Genomic DNA, 17,212 nt, shown 5'->3' on the forward strand with positions numbered 1-17,212 from the left:
CTAACCTTGCTTTAAGTCTTTCTATAGTACCATCAGACTTAAACTTAATCTTATAAACATACTTACAGTCGATGGCTTCTTTCCCTTTAGGTAAGTAAGTGAGTGTCCAGGTATGATTATTTTCCAAAGCCTCAAGCTCAGCTTCCATAGCTTTGCACCAACCAGGATCCTTCAAAGCTTGTTTATAAGAATTAGGCTCGGATTGGAGAGAAAGAGAGGAAGTAAAAGCTTGAAAGGAGGGACTGAATTTATGATAAGATAAACATTTACTTAGAGGAAATGACTTACCATTTGAAGCAGGAGCATCCTTGGAAAATGATTGTTCGGGAGGAGCCAACAAGGTCTAATGATAGTGAAAATCTTTCAAGTATTGAGGAGCAGCTCTAATCCTATTGGACCTTCGAAGAGTGGGAATGGGAGGGTGATCAGGAGCAGAATGAGATGGGGATTCAGTGGTTAGTGAAGGAGGTGACATGCTGACAGTAGGGGGGTAGAAGGGGCAGAAGGGGAAATGGTTGAGGGGATGGAAGGTGCAGTGGAGAGGGACTGAAAATTAGAGGCAGAAGGTGGAGAACATGAAAAAATTGGTAAGGGTAATTCTAGAGGGGAAGATGAGGAGGAAAGTGTGGGATTTTGGAAAGGGAAAATTGACTCATGAAAAATTACATCCCTTGAAATGAAAATGATATGGTTGTTAAGGTCTAAAAGTTTGTATCCCTTGATTCCAAAGGGATAACCAAGAAAAACACATCTTCGACCTCTAGGATCAAATTTATTTCTACCATTTAAAAGGTTGGCTACAAAGCATAGGGAACCAAATACTCTCATGTGAGCATAAGTAGGATGTTTGTTAAATAGGAGTTCATATGGAGTCTTATTATTTAAAAGTGGGGTTGGAATTCTGTTGATGATATATGTTGCTGTCAAAAGACAGTCACTCCAATATTCTAAAGGTAAATTAGCTTGAAAACGAAGGGCACGAGCAACATTAAGCAGGTGCTAGTGTTTCCTCTCAACAATGCCATTATGTTGAGGAGTTTCTACACAACTTTTGTGATGAATAATGCCTTTGTCATTAAAAAAATCTATCATGCAAAATTCAGCACCATTATCACTTATCAGGGTTTTAATTTTGAGTCCAAATTGTGTTTCTACCAAAGTATAGAAAGATTTGATACATGCCCTGGTTTCAGCTTTGGTAGAGGGTAAATAAAGCCAAGTGGTACGAGAAAAGTCATCCACTATTGTCAAAAAATATTTAGAACCATCATGTGCAATAGTGGGACTAGGTCCCCATAAATCACAACGAACCAATTCAAATATTCTAGAGGAAATATGAACACTGTCAGGAAATGGTAATCAATGGAATTTTGCTAATGGACAAATATGGCAAGGTTTTTCATTAATGGAATCTGTGTGCTTGCTTACAATAAGGTCAGAAACCAACTTTAATCTAGAAAAAGACAAATGACCCAGGCGACAGTGCCATAGATCAGCATGAGCAACAGAGTTAACAGCAGAAACTAAAGAAATAAGATCTGTGTGAGTGTTATGAGTATAATCTGAGAGGAATTGTGCAAGGGCTGAAGGAGAGATGTCTGTGCAGACCAGGTGGTACAGACCATGTCTTAGCTCACCCTTCCCAATCGTTCTCCAAGAAGACAAGTCCTGAATGAAACAACAATTTGAGAAGAAAAGTAAACAACAAGTTAGAGACTGGGTTAACTTGGTTGCTGAAATTAAATTAAATGAGAATGAAGGGACACAAAGAACATCCCTTAAGATGATAGTATTTGTCAAATGAATGGTACCAACATGTGTCACTGAGGCTGAGCTTCCATTGGGAAGCTTGACTGAGTAAGCAACAACCGAGGTAATGGAAGTGAAAAAAGAAGTGCTACAGACCATATGGTCTGTGGCATATGGTCTGTAGCACCCGTGTCAATTATCCAATTAGAATAAGAGTTGTGTAGGGAACTCTGTGTGTGTGTAGAAAGAGATTGATATATACCAGACATTTTGGAAGAAGGAACAGGAGATTGAGAGGGTTGAGGTTGATTGCCAGAGTGAAGAACATTGGCTGCAATTGAAGAATCCTGAGGTTGAATTAAAGACATAAACTGCTGGTATTGAAACTTGGTCAAACCAATCCTGTCATCACTAACAATTTCAGGGTCAGTAGCATTAGAATGAATGGCTTGGTTAGCAAGAAAACCAGGAGCCTGCTACTTGGCATGAAACTTGTGACCAGGTGGGTAACCATTCAACTTGTAACACTTGTTGACTGTATGTCCAATTAAGTTGCAGTGTGAACAAATGGGGGCTGCTGCATTGCCAAGTTTGAAGCAGTTTTCCAATAAATGGCTAGAAATCTTGCAATGGCTGCAATATGGCCTTTCCTTTTTGGAAGAAGGATTTGTTTTGGAAAATTTTGAAGGGGAAAAAGATTTCTTAATGGCCAGTGCCATGGTTTCAGTTGAAGGGACAGTGGATATTAGCCAGTGGTGCCTTTCTTGTTGCTGAATGAAAGAGAAGACTTTTGTGACAGGGGGAATGGGGTCCATTAACATGATCTGGTCTTGGATAGGGGAATAGGAGTCATGTAAACCCATTAGAAATTGGAGAACACAGTCTCTTTGGTATCTATCCAAAAGGGTTTTCATGGTGCCACAATTACTAACAGGAATAAGGTCATAGATGGAGAGTTCATCCCAGATAGTCTTCAACTTACTATAGTATAAACTTACTGAATCATGTTCCTGAAGAAGGCCAGCTAGTGCTTTCTTGAGTTGAAAAATTCGTGGGCCATTTTGTTGAGAGAAACGGTCCTGAAGATCTTGCCAAATTTCCTTAGCATCATCCACAAAAACAACACTGGATTTAATAGAGGGACTTACAGAGTTTTGTATCCATGAAACAACCATGTCATTGCCCCTTTCCCATAGGTCGAGTAAAGGGTCCATGGAATCAGTAGGTTGCAAGAGGGAACCATTAATGAAACCAATTTTATTTTTCGCACGAAGGGCACGGCGCATGGCACAGGACCAAGTGGCATAGTTGTGGCAAGGCTATCTCCATGATCCAAGCGAAAAGGATTGGCTAGATCAGAAAGGTTGAGGTACCGAGATAAGGTATTTGTGTGAAGGTCTGAGTGGGATTTGGGGGATTGGGGGGATTTGGGGGAGGTAGGTTTTTCCATCAAAAAATCTCTCAGTGGCTCTGTGATACCATGTAAGAACGCAATAAGCAGTGCTGCAGTGCAGTAGAAAAATAATGGAAAATAGAGAGATGAGTGGATGGAAGAAGAAGAAAAAGATTCCTTTCTATATTGCATTCTCTCGTACACAGAAGGTGCTAGTATATATACAGCAGAATATTCTAACTAACTAACTGCAAGTTCAAATGAGCAAATGACATCTGTAAAGTAAATAACAAAACCAAAGAATAATGAAATATGATAGCTTATATACAAGGAATGGTGGGGTCTAAACGACTAGTAGCTTGCCCTGTATCCTCTAACATGAGTCTCAGTAACATGCATATATATATATATATAGTGACACCGAGTATCATAACGGAAGACGTGCATGCGGAGTAAAAGGATGCGATGTAGGCAACCTTAGTTTGAGAAGAAAACTGATGCCCAACTGCTTATTGAGTATCAATCCAATAAACGAGCGGTTGCCAAGAAGTAGTAGAAAAAAAAACGTGCATGGAGTGGAAATCGACGTGATGGAGCTGCACGAGAAGAGAAGTTTAGCACGAGATCTTACGAGCTTGGGCTTTTTCATAAAAACAAACTCAAGAAAAATTTTGAATGCAAGCTTGGCTGGCCTGGGTGTTACAATTTTAATATAGTATCATTCATTTACCAAAACATGCAAGAATTCTTCCAACCAAAAGTTTTTTAAGTTTTAATGATGCATGCACATAGAAATTGAAAATCTATGTTGGTGGTTTTATATATATAATTATTTGCTATGCTGGTGATATTCTTTGTATATATATATACAAGTCATTGATTATGTATTATATTGCTTTTTCAAGAAAAATTGCGTGAATTGGTAATTATAAGAAATGAATATTTTTATGAGATCAATGATGGTAGGCACTTGGCTGGCCTGATTAGTAGTACTGTATTTTTGACATAATGTATATTTTTTCATATGAATAGAATAGAAAATAATTATGGAACTAATATTTCTTCATGAATCATTATTATTGTCTACTTAGTATTTACATATAATAATTAATGATATAAATTATGACATGATTAATTTATGATATATTATTAATTGATAGCATATATTATTTAATATTTTATATAGTCAATGATAATAAATTAGATAAAAATTATACCATTAACTTGTATAATTACTCTATAAAAATAATATATTAAATTATTAAAAATATTTTAAATAAATCTATATATAGTTTGATCCAGTCCGGTTTAAAATTTATAGACTCCAAAACTAGATCGAATTTCTTTGATCCACAATGTGTGGGATTGAATCTAATTGGTACATGTTTCGGTCTGATCCGGCCGGTCGGTTTCTTTAGTGAGGACCAAATTAGACACATGACCAATAAATAGAATCATGGTTTCAACCCCATCACTTCCTTAATTTGTCCGTGTACTGCTTGGATTTAAGCCTCTCGCTTCACAGCTCTTGTAATTAATGATCAGCGTGCCCTAGAAAATGCTAAAAGTTGTAATAATATTATATAATTAATATTCCTCTTTAATTATTATAATAACAGCGTTTAATAATCTTTGTATATTAAATGATTGATAAAAAAACATGCATACTTTATTCTTATATATCTACCTACCTTACTTCTATCTCACTGATCTAATGATGTGGTATAAGATCAACTAAAGATGGATATTGCTTATAAGTCAATAGAGAGAAAAAATATAAGCATATTATTATCATTTTTTTTTATAAGTGAAGTGAGGGTTCGAACCAGATTTTTTATTTGAAAACCGGGCTATATGCTATTAAGTCATCAGACTGTAGGCAAATATAAGCATATTATAAGTATTAAACATTTGATCTACGTTTACAGATGGAGGTAAGATCATATATATGGTAAGAGAGTGGTCTACTCTGTAGCATTATTACCCTGAGTCATGATGCATATATATATGGATCAACTGAAAGACTTTCTGCTGAGAAGGAAAAAAATAAAGTTGAAAGACTTTCTATTGTGCCACAATTAAGGGCAATAAAGAAAAACACTTTTTTTATGGTGATGCATGGGTCGATTAGACCGAGACTTGAAAGACGACAGATATTCTATTCCATGCGGATCAGACGAATGTGCAAGGACAAGCCATTCCTTTACCAATCATCCATGTAATTATATATGGATTTAAACACAAATCTTTTATATATGTAATTAGGTCAAATTCCCATTTCAGCAAGTACTTTTGAATCCATGCATCCATATATTATATCCATTATCGAAGCACTAGACTAAGATGCATTCTTGCGGCCCCTAATTGTCTTCTGTTTTGACATGCTATGTCTTAAACTTAGTTCTTCAATCTGGTGAGTTGATGATAAAAAGAGAAATGGACAAAAGCGTGGGTGCTAAGTTCTTTTATGTTCTTTATGCACAAAAGGATATGACTCTAACAATTGCATTATTGTTGTTTTATATAGAGTTAATAACATTTTTGGATGAATGATCAACTTATCCAAATAAATAAATCCCTTTATATTGTCTCTTAGTTTGCAATAAAATTTCAAGATAGCAGGCTAGCAGCAAAAAAGTGATCATTGACGACTAGTTTCTTGAAATTCTGATTATTTAAAAGTTGGATAACCCTAAGTTAAATATTAAGAAAAACAAGAATTCATATTAACTAATGAAAAATAACGACTTTTCAAGAGCACCGATTTCGATAATACATATTAAAGTACTGATTACATATATTAATATTATGAGCTTCATGCCCAAATTGACCTTATTCCGAGTAACATGGGCAAGAATTAAGAAGTTGCTTTTAAGGTGGTGTACGTGATAATTGCCTTTTCAAGGGGAATAGCCACCATGGCCACCACCTCCACCACTCCCACCACCACCTCCATATCCTACCCCATGTTCAACTCCAACACCATAGCCACTGCCACTACCATAGCCACCACCACCACCATAGCCACCGCCACCACCATAACCTCCACCTGTTCCTCCACCACTTCCATATCCACCTCCATGTGCTCCACCAGCACCATAACTTGTCCCACCACCACTACCACTCCCCCCACCACCTCCATATCCTACCCCATGTTCAACTCCAACACCATAGCCACTACCACTACCATAGCCGCCGCCGCCACCATAGCCAGTACCACCACCACCATAACCTCCACCTGTTCCTCCACCACTTCCATATCCAACTTCGTGTGCTCCACCAGCACCATAACTTGTCCCACCACCACTGCCACTCCCACCACCACCTCCCCCTCCATAGCCAGCCCCATGTTCTCCTCCTTCACCGTAGCCACCACCGTGACCTCCTCCTTCACCACCTCCATAACCAGCACCATACTCCCCTCCTACACCATATCCACCACCTTTTCCTCCACCACTACCACTACCATATCCAACTCCATGATCACCACCAGCTCCATATCCGGCACCACCTCCATAACCAGTACCATGCTCTCCTCCTGCTCCATATCCCACAACACCACCACTACCGCCACCCTTTCCTCCTCCTCCTCCACCACCACCACCATATCCTTCCCCATGTTCACCACCAGCTCCATATCCCCCTCCTCCTCCTTCACCACCACCGATTCCATATCCAGCTCCTCTTGCACCATAACTACCGCCACTGCCACCACCACCTCCGTATCCTCCACCATGTCCACCAACAGCTCCATAGCCTACTCCACCACCTTCTCCACTACCGCCTCCACTACCATAGCCACCAACACCATGTTCCCCTGCATCTCCATACCCAGAGCCACCTCCTAATCCTCCTCCACCACCATACCCGACACCTGTGCCATGTACTACATCATGGCCAAACTCAGGAGTGTGTTTAGGTCCTTCAAGAGTGAGGAGGGCTCTAGTTGCAGAACAAATGCCTAAACCCAATAACAGAAAGCCAAAAATACTAAGAACTTTGTAATTAGCCATGAGAATGTGTTTTTGTCCCACGACCGCACGTTTCAAATGGAAAGGGAGGCTTGGTATATATAGGGAGAGAATGGGCCTCCAAAAGTGCATCCACTGACAGAGAATGGTTGAAGCACATGCAAGAGAGAAGGTGGATGTCCATACAATGTGGCCCAACATACGCACGCAAGAACACGATCACTCAAGTCTGGTTACACTCCTAGTGTATTTATCATGCTGTCCTCCATATATATCTAACTAAATTTGGAAATCATTTTCAGAGTCTGAAGTCTGCGAAACCCCTAGTACTTCTGCTTCTGCTTTACCTCTCAACTGGTGCTGACGACTGCTGACTCAATGATCAGACTCCTTTACAGTTGATCAGTAGGTAATTAGCTAGCTAGGTGTCGTCTTTCCGAAGAGTTGTTGCTCTGCAAATTACAATATGTTTTCTCGAACTGTTTATTATTATTATTATTATTATCATCTTCTTCCATTGGTTCTATTACAAATTACAATATTCTTAAGCGTGATTTTCACAGTTTACATAATAATTTGTTACTTCATATATATGCTAACTGTTAAATATAATTCACATACTAAAGATAATTGAAAGTATCCATTTAATGCAAATTACACGACCTAAAGATTATCTAATTAATATATTTGTGGCCAGTCGGGTCCTTCAGGTATATATAATATGAGATATTTTACTCATCATCCATATAGTACCACACTTGATTTTTTATTTTTTTATTTTATGAAATTCTTCTACTCATCATTCAAACACCACAGATTTAGTAAGAGGAAAAAAAAAAAATCATATGTGGTTATGTGTGGTATAGGAGTAATGAGTATAATTTTTCTTGATATATAATATATAATATTCAAAGTGAAAGATTCAAAAGTAGCAATAAATTAATACTAATGAATTGCGTTGAATCATATATATTATTTAGCGATTATTTATTATGCAAAAATTCTGATACATACCTATATTTTTTCAGTTAACAATTTAAATCATGAGACTCTTATGAAACTATGATAGGTAATTATCATCCGATAAAAAGGGCAATAAGTACGTACTCGTGTAGTACTAGTCAACCGTTTTAAGGAAAGATTTTAGAGTACGTACTTATTTATATACATGTTAATAATAATTGACATAATATTAATGTGTTCAGCTCAAACAAAGTAATTTACGCTTCTAATTAAGTTACGATAAAAATCTGAACATGTATATTATATATTATATATATATAGATATATGAGTGAGCGAGTGTCAGCTTTCTTTAGAAATTTAAGTTATGATCAAAGTGACTGGCGTGAGAATATATATATATATATATATATATGAAATAGTACTTTCGAATTTTTCTTCAATACGCGCGGTCCAATTCATGTTGACCTATAACATGAAGAGTTGATTGATAAAAAAATTTTGTTCAATAATCTTTTTTATTTCAGTAAAAGTGGTAGATTTAGGATCAGCGCACATTGATTACTTTAAAGAGAGAATCATTTATTTCTGCTCTCAAAAATAATAATTGTCTATATATATATAATTTATATATATATATTGTCTAGAAGCCGACAAAACCGCTTATCGTAGACACTGATCCAATCCTGACTGTGTCCAACATTCGATTCTGAGACCATATATATATATATATATATAGCACATGATGCAAAAGCGCGCGGAGGTGGCCGCTTGCCAGCCGGTGCCCACACAGTGCAATGAATGCATGCATGTGGTCCAAGCTAGCTAGGGATTACACTTACATACACACAACACTACTGTACAGCGGTACGTAGTTTGTTTATGCTGTCCTCTACCTATATATCACTAGCTTTACTTTGCCCTTTTGTAGTGCTTTGTCATAACACGGCAGCTTCGATCTCATTATCATCATTTTCCTCTCATCAATGGCTGAAAAACAGCATAAACACGCTAGGTACTTGAGTTTAATGTAATTTCTCAACCATTTGCATGTTTTGTTTCCGCGGGACGACATTTCTAGTAAATAGAATTATTAAATAGTTCCCATGCAATCATTCGTTCTTTTATTAATTTCATTGTGTTTTTTCCAAATTGCTACTTAAGAAGGACAATTTGATCTTCATCGATGCTTGGCCTTTGTTGGGAAAGTGAGTATAAGCTTTATCGCGCGTATATTGCATTCATAATTCAATACTACAAATAAATCATATTTTATTATATAACCACGTCCAAATGTGATCAAATTGTCACCAAATGTCAAATCTGTTTTAGAGCAAAAGAAGGATATTGTTTTAAGGAGTGTAACAACTTTTCCAACCCCCACTCTACTCCTCAGTACTCCCATGTCCTCTTACAAGACTAACATGATCGACGTCCGCCAGAACCACCTCTACCGCCATCACTGTAAATATGACTAGTACCTCATGTTGATCTTGCACCAGATCAGCCAGCACCTTCTTCTCCCTCGGCAATATATACCTTAGATAACCATCACCAACACCACCTCCGCCTTTGCTTCCCCTACCATCATCTCCAGCCCCATGTTGGCCATTAGCACCATATCCAGTTTCATTTCCTTCCTCACTGCTATGTACTTGCAGAACCATAAGCATGTAGTTCCACCTCCACCAACATGTCATTCTGCATCTCTATATCTTATACCACCACCTTCTCCATCATCAACCCTATATCACATATATTTATAATCTGAGCTGGCATATTGTAATGGGTAGAGAACTAGTTAGTTACTCAGTTACTCATTTTAGTTAGCTACTTAAATTTGATTTCACTTTACTCTTTATGTATAAATATTGTACACCTCTTTTTGAAAATCCCAGTTTGTATATGAAAGAATCAAAGACACTTTCTTTCAGTCTTTCCAAGATTTGCTCAAATTGTTTCATGGTATCAGAGCAAAGGATACCTTAGGGATAGAAGTTTGGCTTCTATCTGCTACTAATGGCTTCAATGGCCTCTATCTCATTAAGTGTTGAAGATTCAAATTAGTACCTTTACAAAATGGAGATTCACCTGGATCCATGCTGGTGTCTTAAGTGCTTACAGGAGACAACTATAATAGCTAGTGTAGATCGATGGAAATGGCTTCGAAGGCAAAGAATAAGATGGGGCTCATAAATGGAGCAGTTGTTTAGCCGATTGACACAAATCCATTATATGTTGTGTGGGATCGCTGTAATAGCATGGTGCTTTCGTGGATTTTGAATTCGGTATCAAAAGAAATTGGAGAAACGATCAAATAGCAAGAGAGATATGGGAAGACTTACGATATCAGTTTTGCCAAGGTAATGGACCAAGAATCTTTCAATTGCAAAAGGAACTTTCTTCTTTGACTCAAGATCAAAACTCAGTGAAAATTTTCTATCGAAAATTCAAATGTTTGTGGAATGAGTCGTTGAATTATAATCAAATACCTAACTACACATGTGGAGCATATAGAAACTGTACTTGCAATTTTCTCATATCATAGGGCAAATTTTATTGATGGATCTATTACCACCAATTACTAAGGTTTTTTCTTCAGTAATTCAAGAAGCCAAATCTTGGAAAGCAGTAATATAGAAGGGAAAAAAATTTTATGTACTCACTATGGTATGACAAATCACATAGTGGATAAGTGCTATAAACTACATAGGTATCCTCCAAACTTCAAACAAAATTCCAACTTCAAGCAAAGGGGAAGAGTTTCATTAGCAAATTAAATAATGACTTAACATGCAAGTACACCCCTTGAGGTCTAGAATTCTGTGTTTTTTTTGTATCCCGGGATGTCATATTTCATGAATCTATATTCCCAATCTAAAATTAGATTCATAAATTTCCATCTTCTTTACCATCTGATATTGTGTTGCCTAATCTCATTCTAGAATTAGATTTCTTTTCTAAGCCTTTTAATTCTTCATCTTCTGTACCTCAAAATCTTCCATCAAAGTCCTCATTTCTTCCAGTAAATCCAAATGTTCCTTCACTTCAAGATAATAATAATTTTCCTTCACTTCGAAAGTCAACTAGATAGCACAAAACTCCTAGTTACTTGCAACACTATCATTGTAATCTAGCAACATCTACTTTTGCCACATCTTATACAGGCTCAATATCTATACAATTAGGTAATAAATGTAACATTTTTTATTTTTTGTCTTACAAACATTTATCTCCTGCTCGTTGTACGTCTAGTGTTTCTATCTCTTCTATTCCAAAATCTGAATTTTACCATCAAGCTGTTAAGCATTCTCATTGGAGAGATGTCATGTCCACTGAATTACTTACTTTAGAATCAAATAATATATGGATTCTAACTGATCTACCACCCAACAAAATTCCAATTGGTTGTAAATAGGTATATAAAACAAACTTTAATGCTGGTGGTTCCATTGAGAGAACAAAGCTATATTAGTTTCTAAGGGTTATACACAAAGGGAAGGCATGGACTATCTAAAAACTTTTTCTCATGTTGCAAAAATGGTAATAGTGTGCTATTTTTTATCCCCATTCATGATTGGCATTTGATACATTTAGATGTCAATAATGTTTTTTTATATGGAGATTTGGAAAAAATAGTATATATGAAGAAGGAGGACACAAGGGTTTGCAAATTGCAAAAGTTTTTATATGGACTAAAGTAAGCTTCTTGGCAGTGAAACTCAAAGTTCACTTAAGCCTTGCTGGATTTGGGATTTATTGAATCCAAGTTAGATTATTCCTTGTTTACAAGGAAAAAAAATGATTCATTTGTTGCATTATTGGTATATGTTGATGACATTCTGTTAGCAAGCAGTGATTTGGATGTTGTACAGTCCATTAAATCCTCATTGAATGAACACTTTAAGTTAAAGGATTTAGGTCCTGTACGTCAAGTATTTTTTGGACATAGAGATTGCTCGATTCAAGAAAGGTATTTCTCTATGATAATCCAAGTATGCCTTAGAATTACTTTCAGATGCTAGTTTGTTGGGATATAAGCCTGTTAATTTTTTAATTGACACTCACTGCAAGTAGGAGTATTACCTGTCTGGTTTTGTACAAGTTTTTAGACCCAATCAATATACATTAGTTTTTTATTTTTAAGAATTAATCTTGGACCGGTTGCCCTCTTAAACTGGTACTTTCGATTTTATAGGTTCTGGTCTAGTTTTCTGGTTTTAATCAAGTACCAATGTAATTATATATTATATATAAAAATTATATATATATACACATTTAAGATTAAAATTTTGTGTTATAAATTATAATATAAAATAATTTCATATATAATTATATATTAAATATATAAATTATATATACATATATAAAATATTTTATATAATATTAAAAATTAACTTTTTTATATATATTTTTATAAATTGGTTTGATCCGGTGTCGAAAAGCCAAAAACAGAAACTAGACCTGATTTAGTCAATTTTTAAAATGTAGGAACCAGTCTCAGATCGGAACTGGCCAACCAGTTCGAGTCGGTTCAAACTTTCACCCCTAACTGCAAGTTATCAAAGAATGATGGTGAGTTACTTGAAGACGTTTCTTCTTACAGAAGACTTATTGGTAGATTTCTCTATCTCACTAACTCAAGACCAGACATTAGATATTCAGTACACCATTTGAGTCAATTCCTTGATTCTCCTAGAGTTCCACATATGCAAGCAGCCTTCAGAATCTTGAAGTACATTAAAATGGCACCACAGCTGAGTGTTTTCTTCTCATCATCTTCTTCAATCCACCTCAAGGCCTTTGCTGATTCAGATTGGGCTAGTTGCCCTGATACAAGGAGATCCACATCTGGTTATTCATATTTCTTGGTGATTCACTCATTTCCTAGAAAACTAAAAAGCAAAAGACGATATCAAGGTCTTCTACAGAGGCTGAATCTAGGTCTATGGCCTATGCTGTTTGTGAATTGACATGGCTCCAATCTTTGCTTTCAAATCTGCATCAACAACATCCTCATGTTTCCTTACTTTTCTGTGGCAACCAAGCTGCCATCCATATTGCAGCTAACTCTATATTTCATAAAAGAACTAAGCATATTGGATTAGACTGTCATTTGACTAAAGAAAAAATCCAAGTTGGAGTCCTTGAACATTACATGTTTATTCAAGTTATCAACTTGTTGATTTACTTACTAAACCTCTTGGGTCTGCTACTTTTCACTCCTTATTGTCCAAGATGAATGTTAATAACATATACCTTTCATCTTAAGGGGAGCTATCACAAATATTAATCTGAGCTAGCCGGCATATTGTAATTGGTAGAGAACTAGTAAGTTACTTAATTAGTTACTTGTTTTAGTTAGTTACTTTACTTTTGTTTCACTTTAGTCTTTCTATATAAATACCATACACCTCTCTTTGTAATGTTCAGTTCATATATGAAAGAATCAGAGACTCTTTCTTTCAATCTTTCCTAAGATTTGCTCAAATTGCTTCAAGCATCATTACCAGTTACGCCATGCTCTCCTTCATGAGTGAGGAAGGCTCTACTCGCTGAACAGATCATACCTAGCTAAGCCCAATAACACAATGACAACAAGAGCAATAGTTTTATGAGAAGCCATGGACCGGAAATTCGTGGAATTCCGAGACCATATATAGCTTTGAATGTCAGGTTATAAGGTGGCATGCATACATACATATATATATACTAGTAGAATTAAAACGTCCAAGGGACGTTTGCGTAGTGGAGGCAGATTATAAATGTAAAACTTTTCCATGAAAGTAAATAATAGTATAAAAGAAAAATACAGCAATTGTATTAAAACAACTGTATGTATGAGAAATTGGAACATAACAAGTTATTTTCTACAATAATAATAGATTGAGAAATTGCATAAACCCAAAATTATATTTTCACATTGCCTCTCTCTCTGTCTGTCTCTATCTTTCTCTCTCTAATAATAATACTTAATCCATCTCCGTTAAAATCGCTTATTTTTTGTTTGTCTGACTTCTCTCTCATTTTCTTGCTTACAGTGTTTTTTTGTTTGTCTGACTTCCCTCTCCTTTTCTTGCTTATAGTATTCCTTTCGGCCTTCTTCCACATTTTTTTATCTCATTCTCTTTCAACCTTACAGCTTCAGACTCTCTCTCTCTTATATCGCTCCCAATAGTATTTCGGTAGGGTCCCACATGCATGTGCATTTTTGTTGTCGAAGAAAAGTTTACGTTACTATTTTAGATAAAATATTATATAATATATATTATCATCACTCCCAATAGTATTTCGGTAGGGTCCCACATGCATGTGCATTTTTGTTGTCGAAGAAAAGTTTACGTTACTATTTTAGATAAAATATTATATAATATATATTATCATCATCAATATTGACATGATTTACTTCGTGGAATTTTCTTATCAGTTACTATTTTCTTAAGACAGCAAGCACCACTTGCATGATCAACCTGATCCTAATTTCGAGTCCCTCACGTCTATGATTCATGTGGTAGCTTTCGCTTAACAACAAAATTAAGTGGTACCCATCTCTTAAATTTAATTTTCCCACTGCCTCGGTTTCAATTTCAAGAGAGGGATGGTACGTTAAGGCCTTTTTTGTAAATATACTCCTCATTCTTGGATCTTTTACCTTTTCTTTTCTGGTTTTTTTTTTTTGTATTTTATTTTTAATTGTCATGATCCTTATAATTACTTTTTCTTGAGGTCCAGAGTCCATACTCCTCCTAACACATTCAATTAATGAGCGGCTCATTATCATGCTTTCCACGCCTACCTATCTCTAGTACTACTACTATACTATTATTATTATTATTTTATTAATTGCTATATAATAAGTGGTGAGGTGCGTGAAGTGATGGTATTATAAAATAGATTTAAGTTAAAGCTGAAGTTTATAAATTTGTGAATTTAGATCTTTTTATAGATAAATACTTTTTCAAAAAAAAAAATAGAAGAGATAATAGAACATCAACATGCATTATTTTAAAAAATTGGAAAATAATGCACCTCTTTAAGTGAAAAGAATGAAAATGGGGTCGCGGTAATGACGAGCGCGATGTTAATTAATAAAAGATGAAACTCATCATACATATATTTATTATTTACTTTGTTTTTAAGAATAAGAATTTCTCATTTTTAAACAATGTAAAATCTCACACACTAATTATCTTCAATTTTATCGATAAAAAATAGATCAATATAATAGGAATTAAATTAACATGAATTCCTAACGAAGATGATCGAATCAATTTATGATCAATTCGATACTTTTTACCATGTCCAAAAGAATGAAGAAATGCCTACAAATCAACTTGCATATATATTTTTCTTTATTGGCCGGTTATGCTTTCGAGAATCATCACTAGCCATGTCTTTAAGCTGAAACAGCATGCATGCCTACTCTTACCAAAATTTCCAGTCTTATTTGAGAGAATAAAATATAATTTACATCATCTAAAAAATGACAAAAAAAAATAGGAGAACCTAACTAACTATATATAAATATGCATATATATATATATATGCAATTGACAACTGATGTTACATCGACCATTGGAGCATTAAAGACATGATGATAAATGAGAAATCATACAAAATTATATTATATTATTATAATTAAATATATTTGATGCGAGTTGGGGAATGATAATCCAATTATAACATATATTAATGTGCAATACTGTACACATCTAATCTTTCCCAGCTATCCAATTAGAATTTCTGATTCCGTATGGCGTAGGCAAACTTAACGAAATTGAATTCATACCTCACAAGCAATCTAGAGAGAGAGAGAGAGAGTAGGTGAGTGGTTGCTTTCATTGGAGAAGCATTATTGTCAAACTTTGGGTAAATTGCTTTTATATTTTTTACTTTGAAACAGGAAAGAAATGTAAGATAAGGAAAAGGATCCCACAACCCTTGCAACCGACCCTACCCACTTCCTATATTATACTCCATAATATATTATCACGGGATAAATAGAAAGCACAATAGATTGAGAGTGTCTCCACACTACAATGATAGATTCGTATATCAGTAGGAAATAGTATTTTTTAGCGATAAGAACGCATGACTCATTCCTAAAAATTAGTTTATCCCACATGTCTGCAAAAAGCTTGAAAAATAATAAACGACAAAGCAAATTATCCAACGAAAGGTGTCTTAAAAGTCAAAAGTAGAAAGAAGAAAATCATCAATATTCGATGATCATCATCGGTGCCAAAAAAAAAATAAATTATAAATATTTTTTCCCGAGCCACTCCAAGGGACGTTTGCTTAGTGGAGGCAAAATATAAATGTAAAACCTTCCCATGAAAGTAAATAATAGTAATCAGCAACACCACTATGCACCACTCAACAGCAGATAAGAGGGGTGAAATGCCCTAAAATAAAGAACATAAGAAATAAGTACATCTCATTCAGTATACTGAAGCAACTAAGGTTATTCATGTGAATCAACCTGTTTAGAAGGAGAGCAGCAGCGCTGTCACGATTGTTGATATCTTGATCCCGTGGAATTTTTCCAAATAACAAGCAAAGATTTGTAAAATGAGAAGTTTCAGTTGGGATTTAGAGAACATTCATGGAGGAGATGAATGAAATTATTAAATCTAAAATACCATCTCTTAAATACAATTAGTATTTCAGATTCATATTACGGTTTTGTAAGAAGTGTGCATTATTAAAGGAGAAATAAAATAGAACACATAGAAGATCTAACAGAAGATAGAAACATAAATATAAATATTTGTGAAGTATTATTTTATTATCTCAAAGCAAAATTACAGAAATTTGAGGCTCTTCGCCTCAATCTTTAAACGCTCTTGCTCTTCAAAAATCTGCATGTCTTTCCTATCTAAAGGAGTAGCCACTCGAAAAAAAGTGTTAAGCAAAGATTTTAAATCTCTGTTCTCTCGCTTTAGTGCTTCTATCTTCATGTTGGAATCCATAAGAAGCCGCTGAAGGATAGAAATATTCTCGTGGAGTTTGTCAACCCCACCAGTCCTAGATTGCAGTCGCTGAGAATATGCGACAAGGGTTAATGAGTATCGGGTACCGAGACTCACAAGCTCGTAGATAATTTCATTATCTGACTTATTAGTCAGATCATTATTG

The 17,212-nt window shown here is 35.3% G+C and overlaps 1 protein-coding gene across 1 annotated transcript; it reads right to left on the reverse strand.

The window, feature by feature from the left end:
- Positions 1–6,042: 6,042 nt before the first annotated feature.
- LOC122282376 (glycine-rich cell wall structural protein 1.8-like) lies at positions 6,043–7,155 on the reverse strand. The gene has a single exon (XM_043094332.1). It carries the CDS (start codon positions 7,153–7,155, stop codon positions 6,043–6,045), a length of 1,113 nt encoding a protein of 370 aa, XP_042950266.1.
- Between the last annotated feature and the right edge of the window lie 10,057 nt (positions 7,156–17,212).

This window comes from Carya illinoinensis, chromosome 11 (assembly GCF_018687715.1).
Source record: "Carya illinoinensis cultivar Pawnee chromosome 11, C.illinoinensisPawnee_v1, whole genome shotgun sequence".
Taxonomy (NCBI): Eukaryota; Viridiplantae; Streptophyta; class Magnoliopsida; order Fagales; family Juglandaceae; genus Carya; species Carya illinoinensis.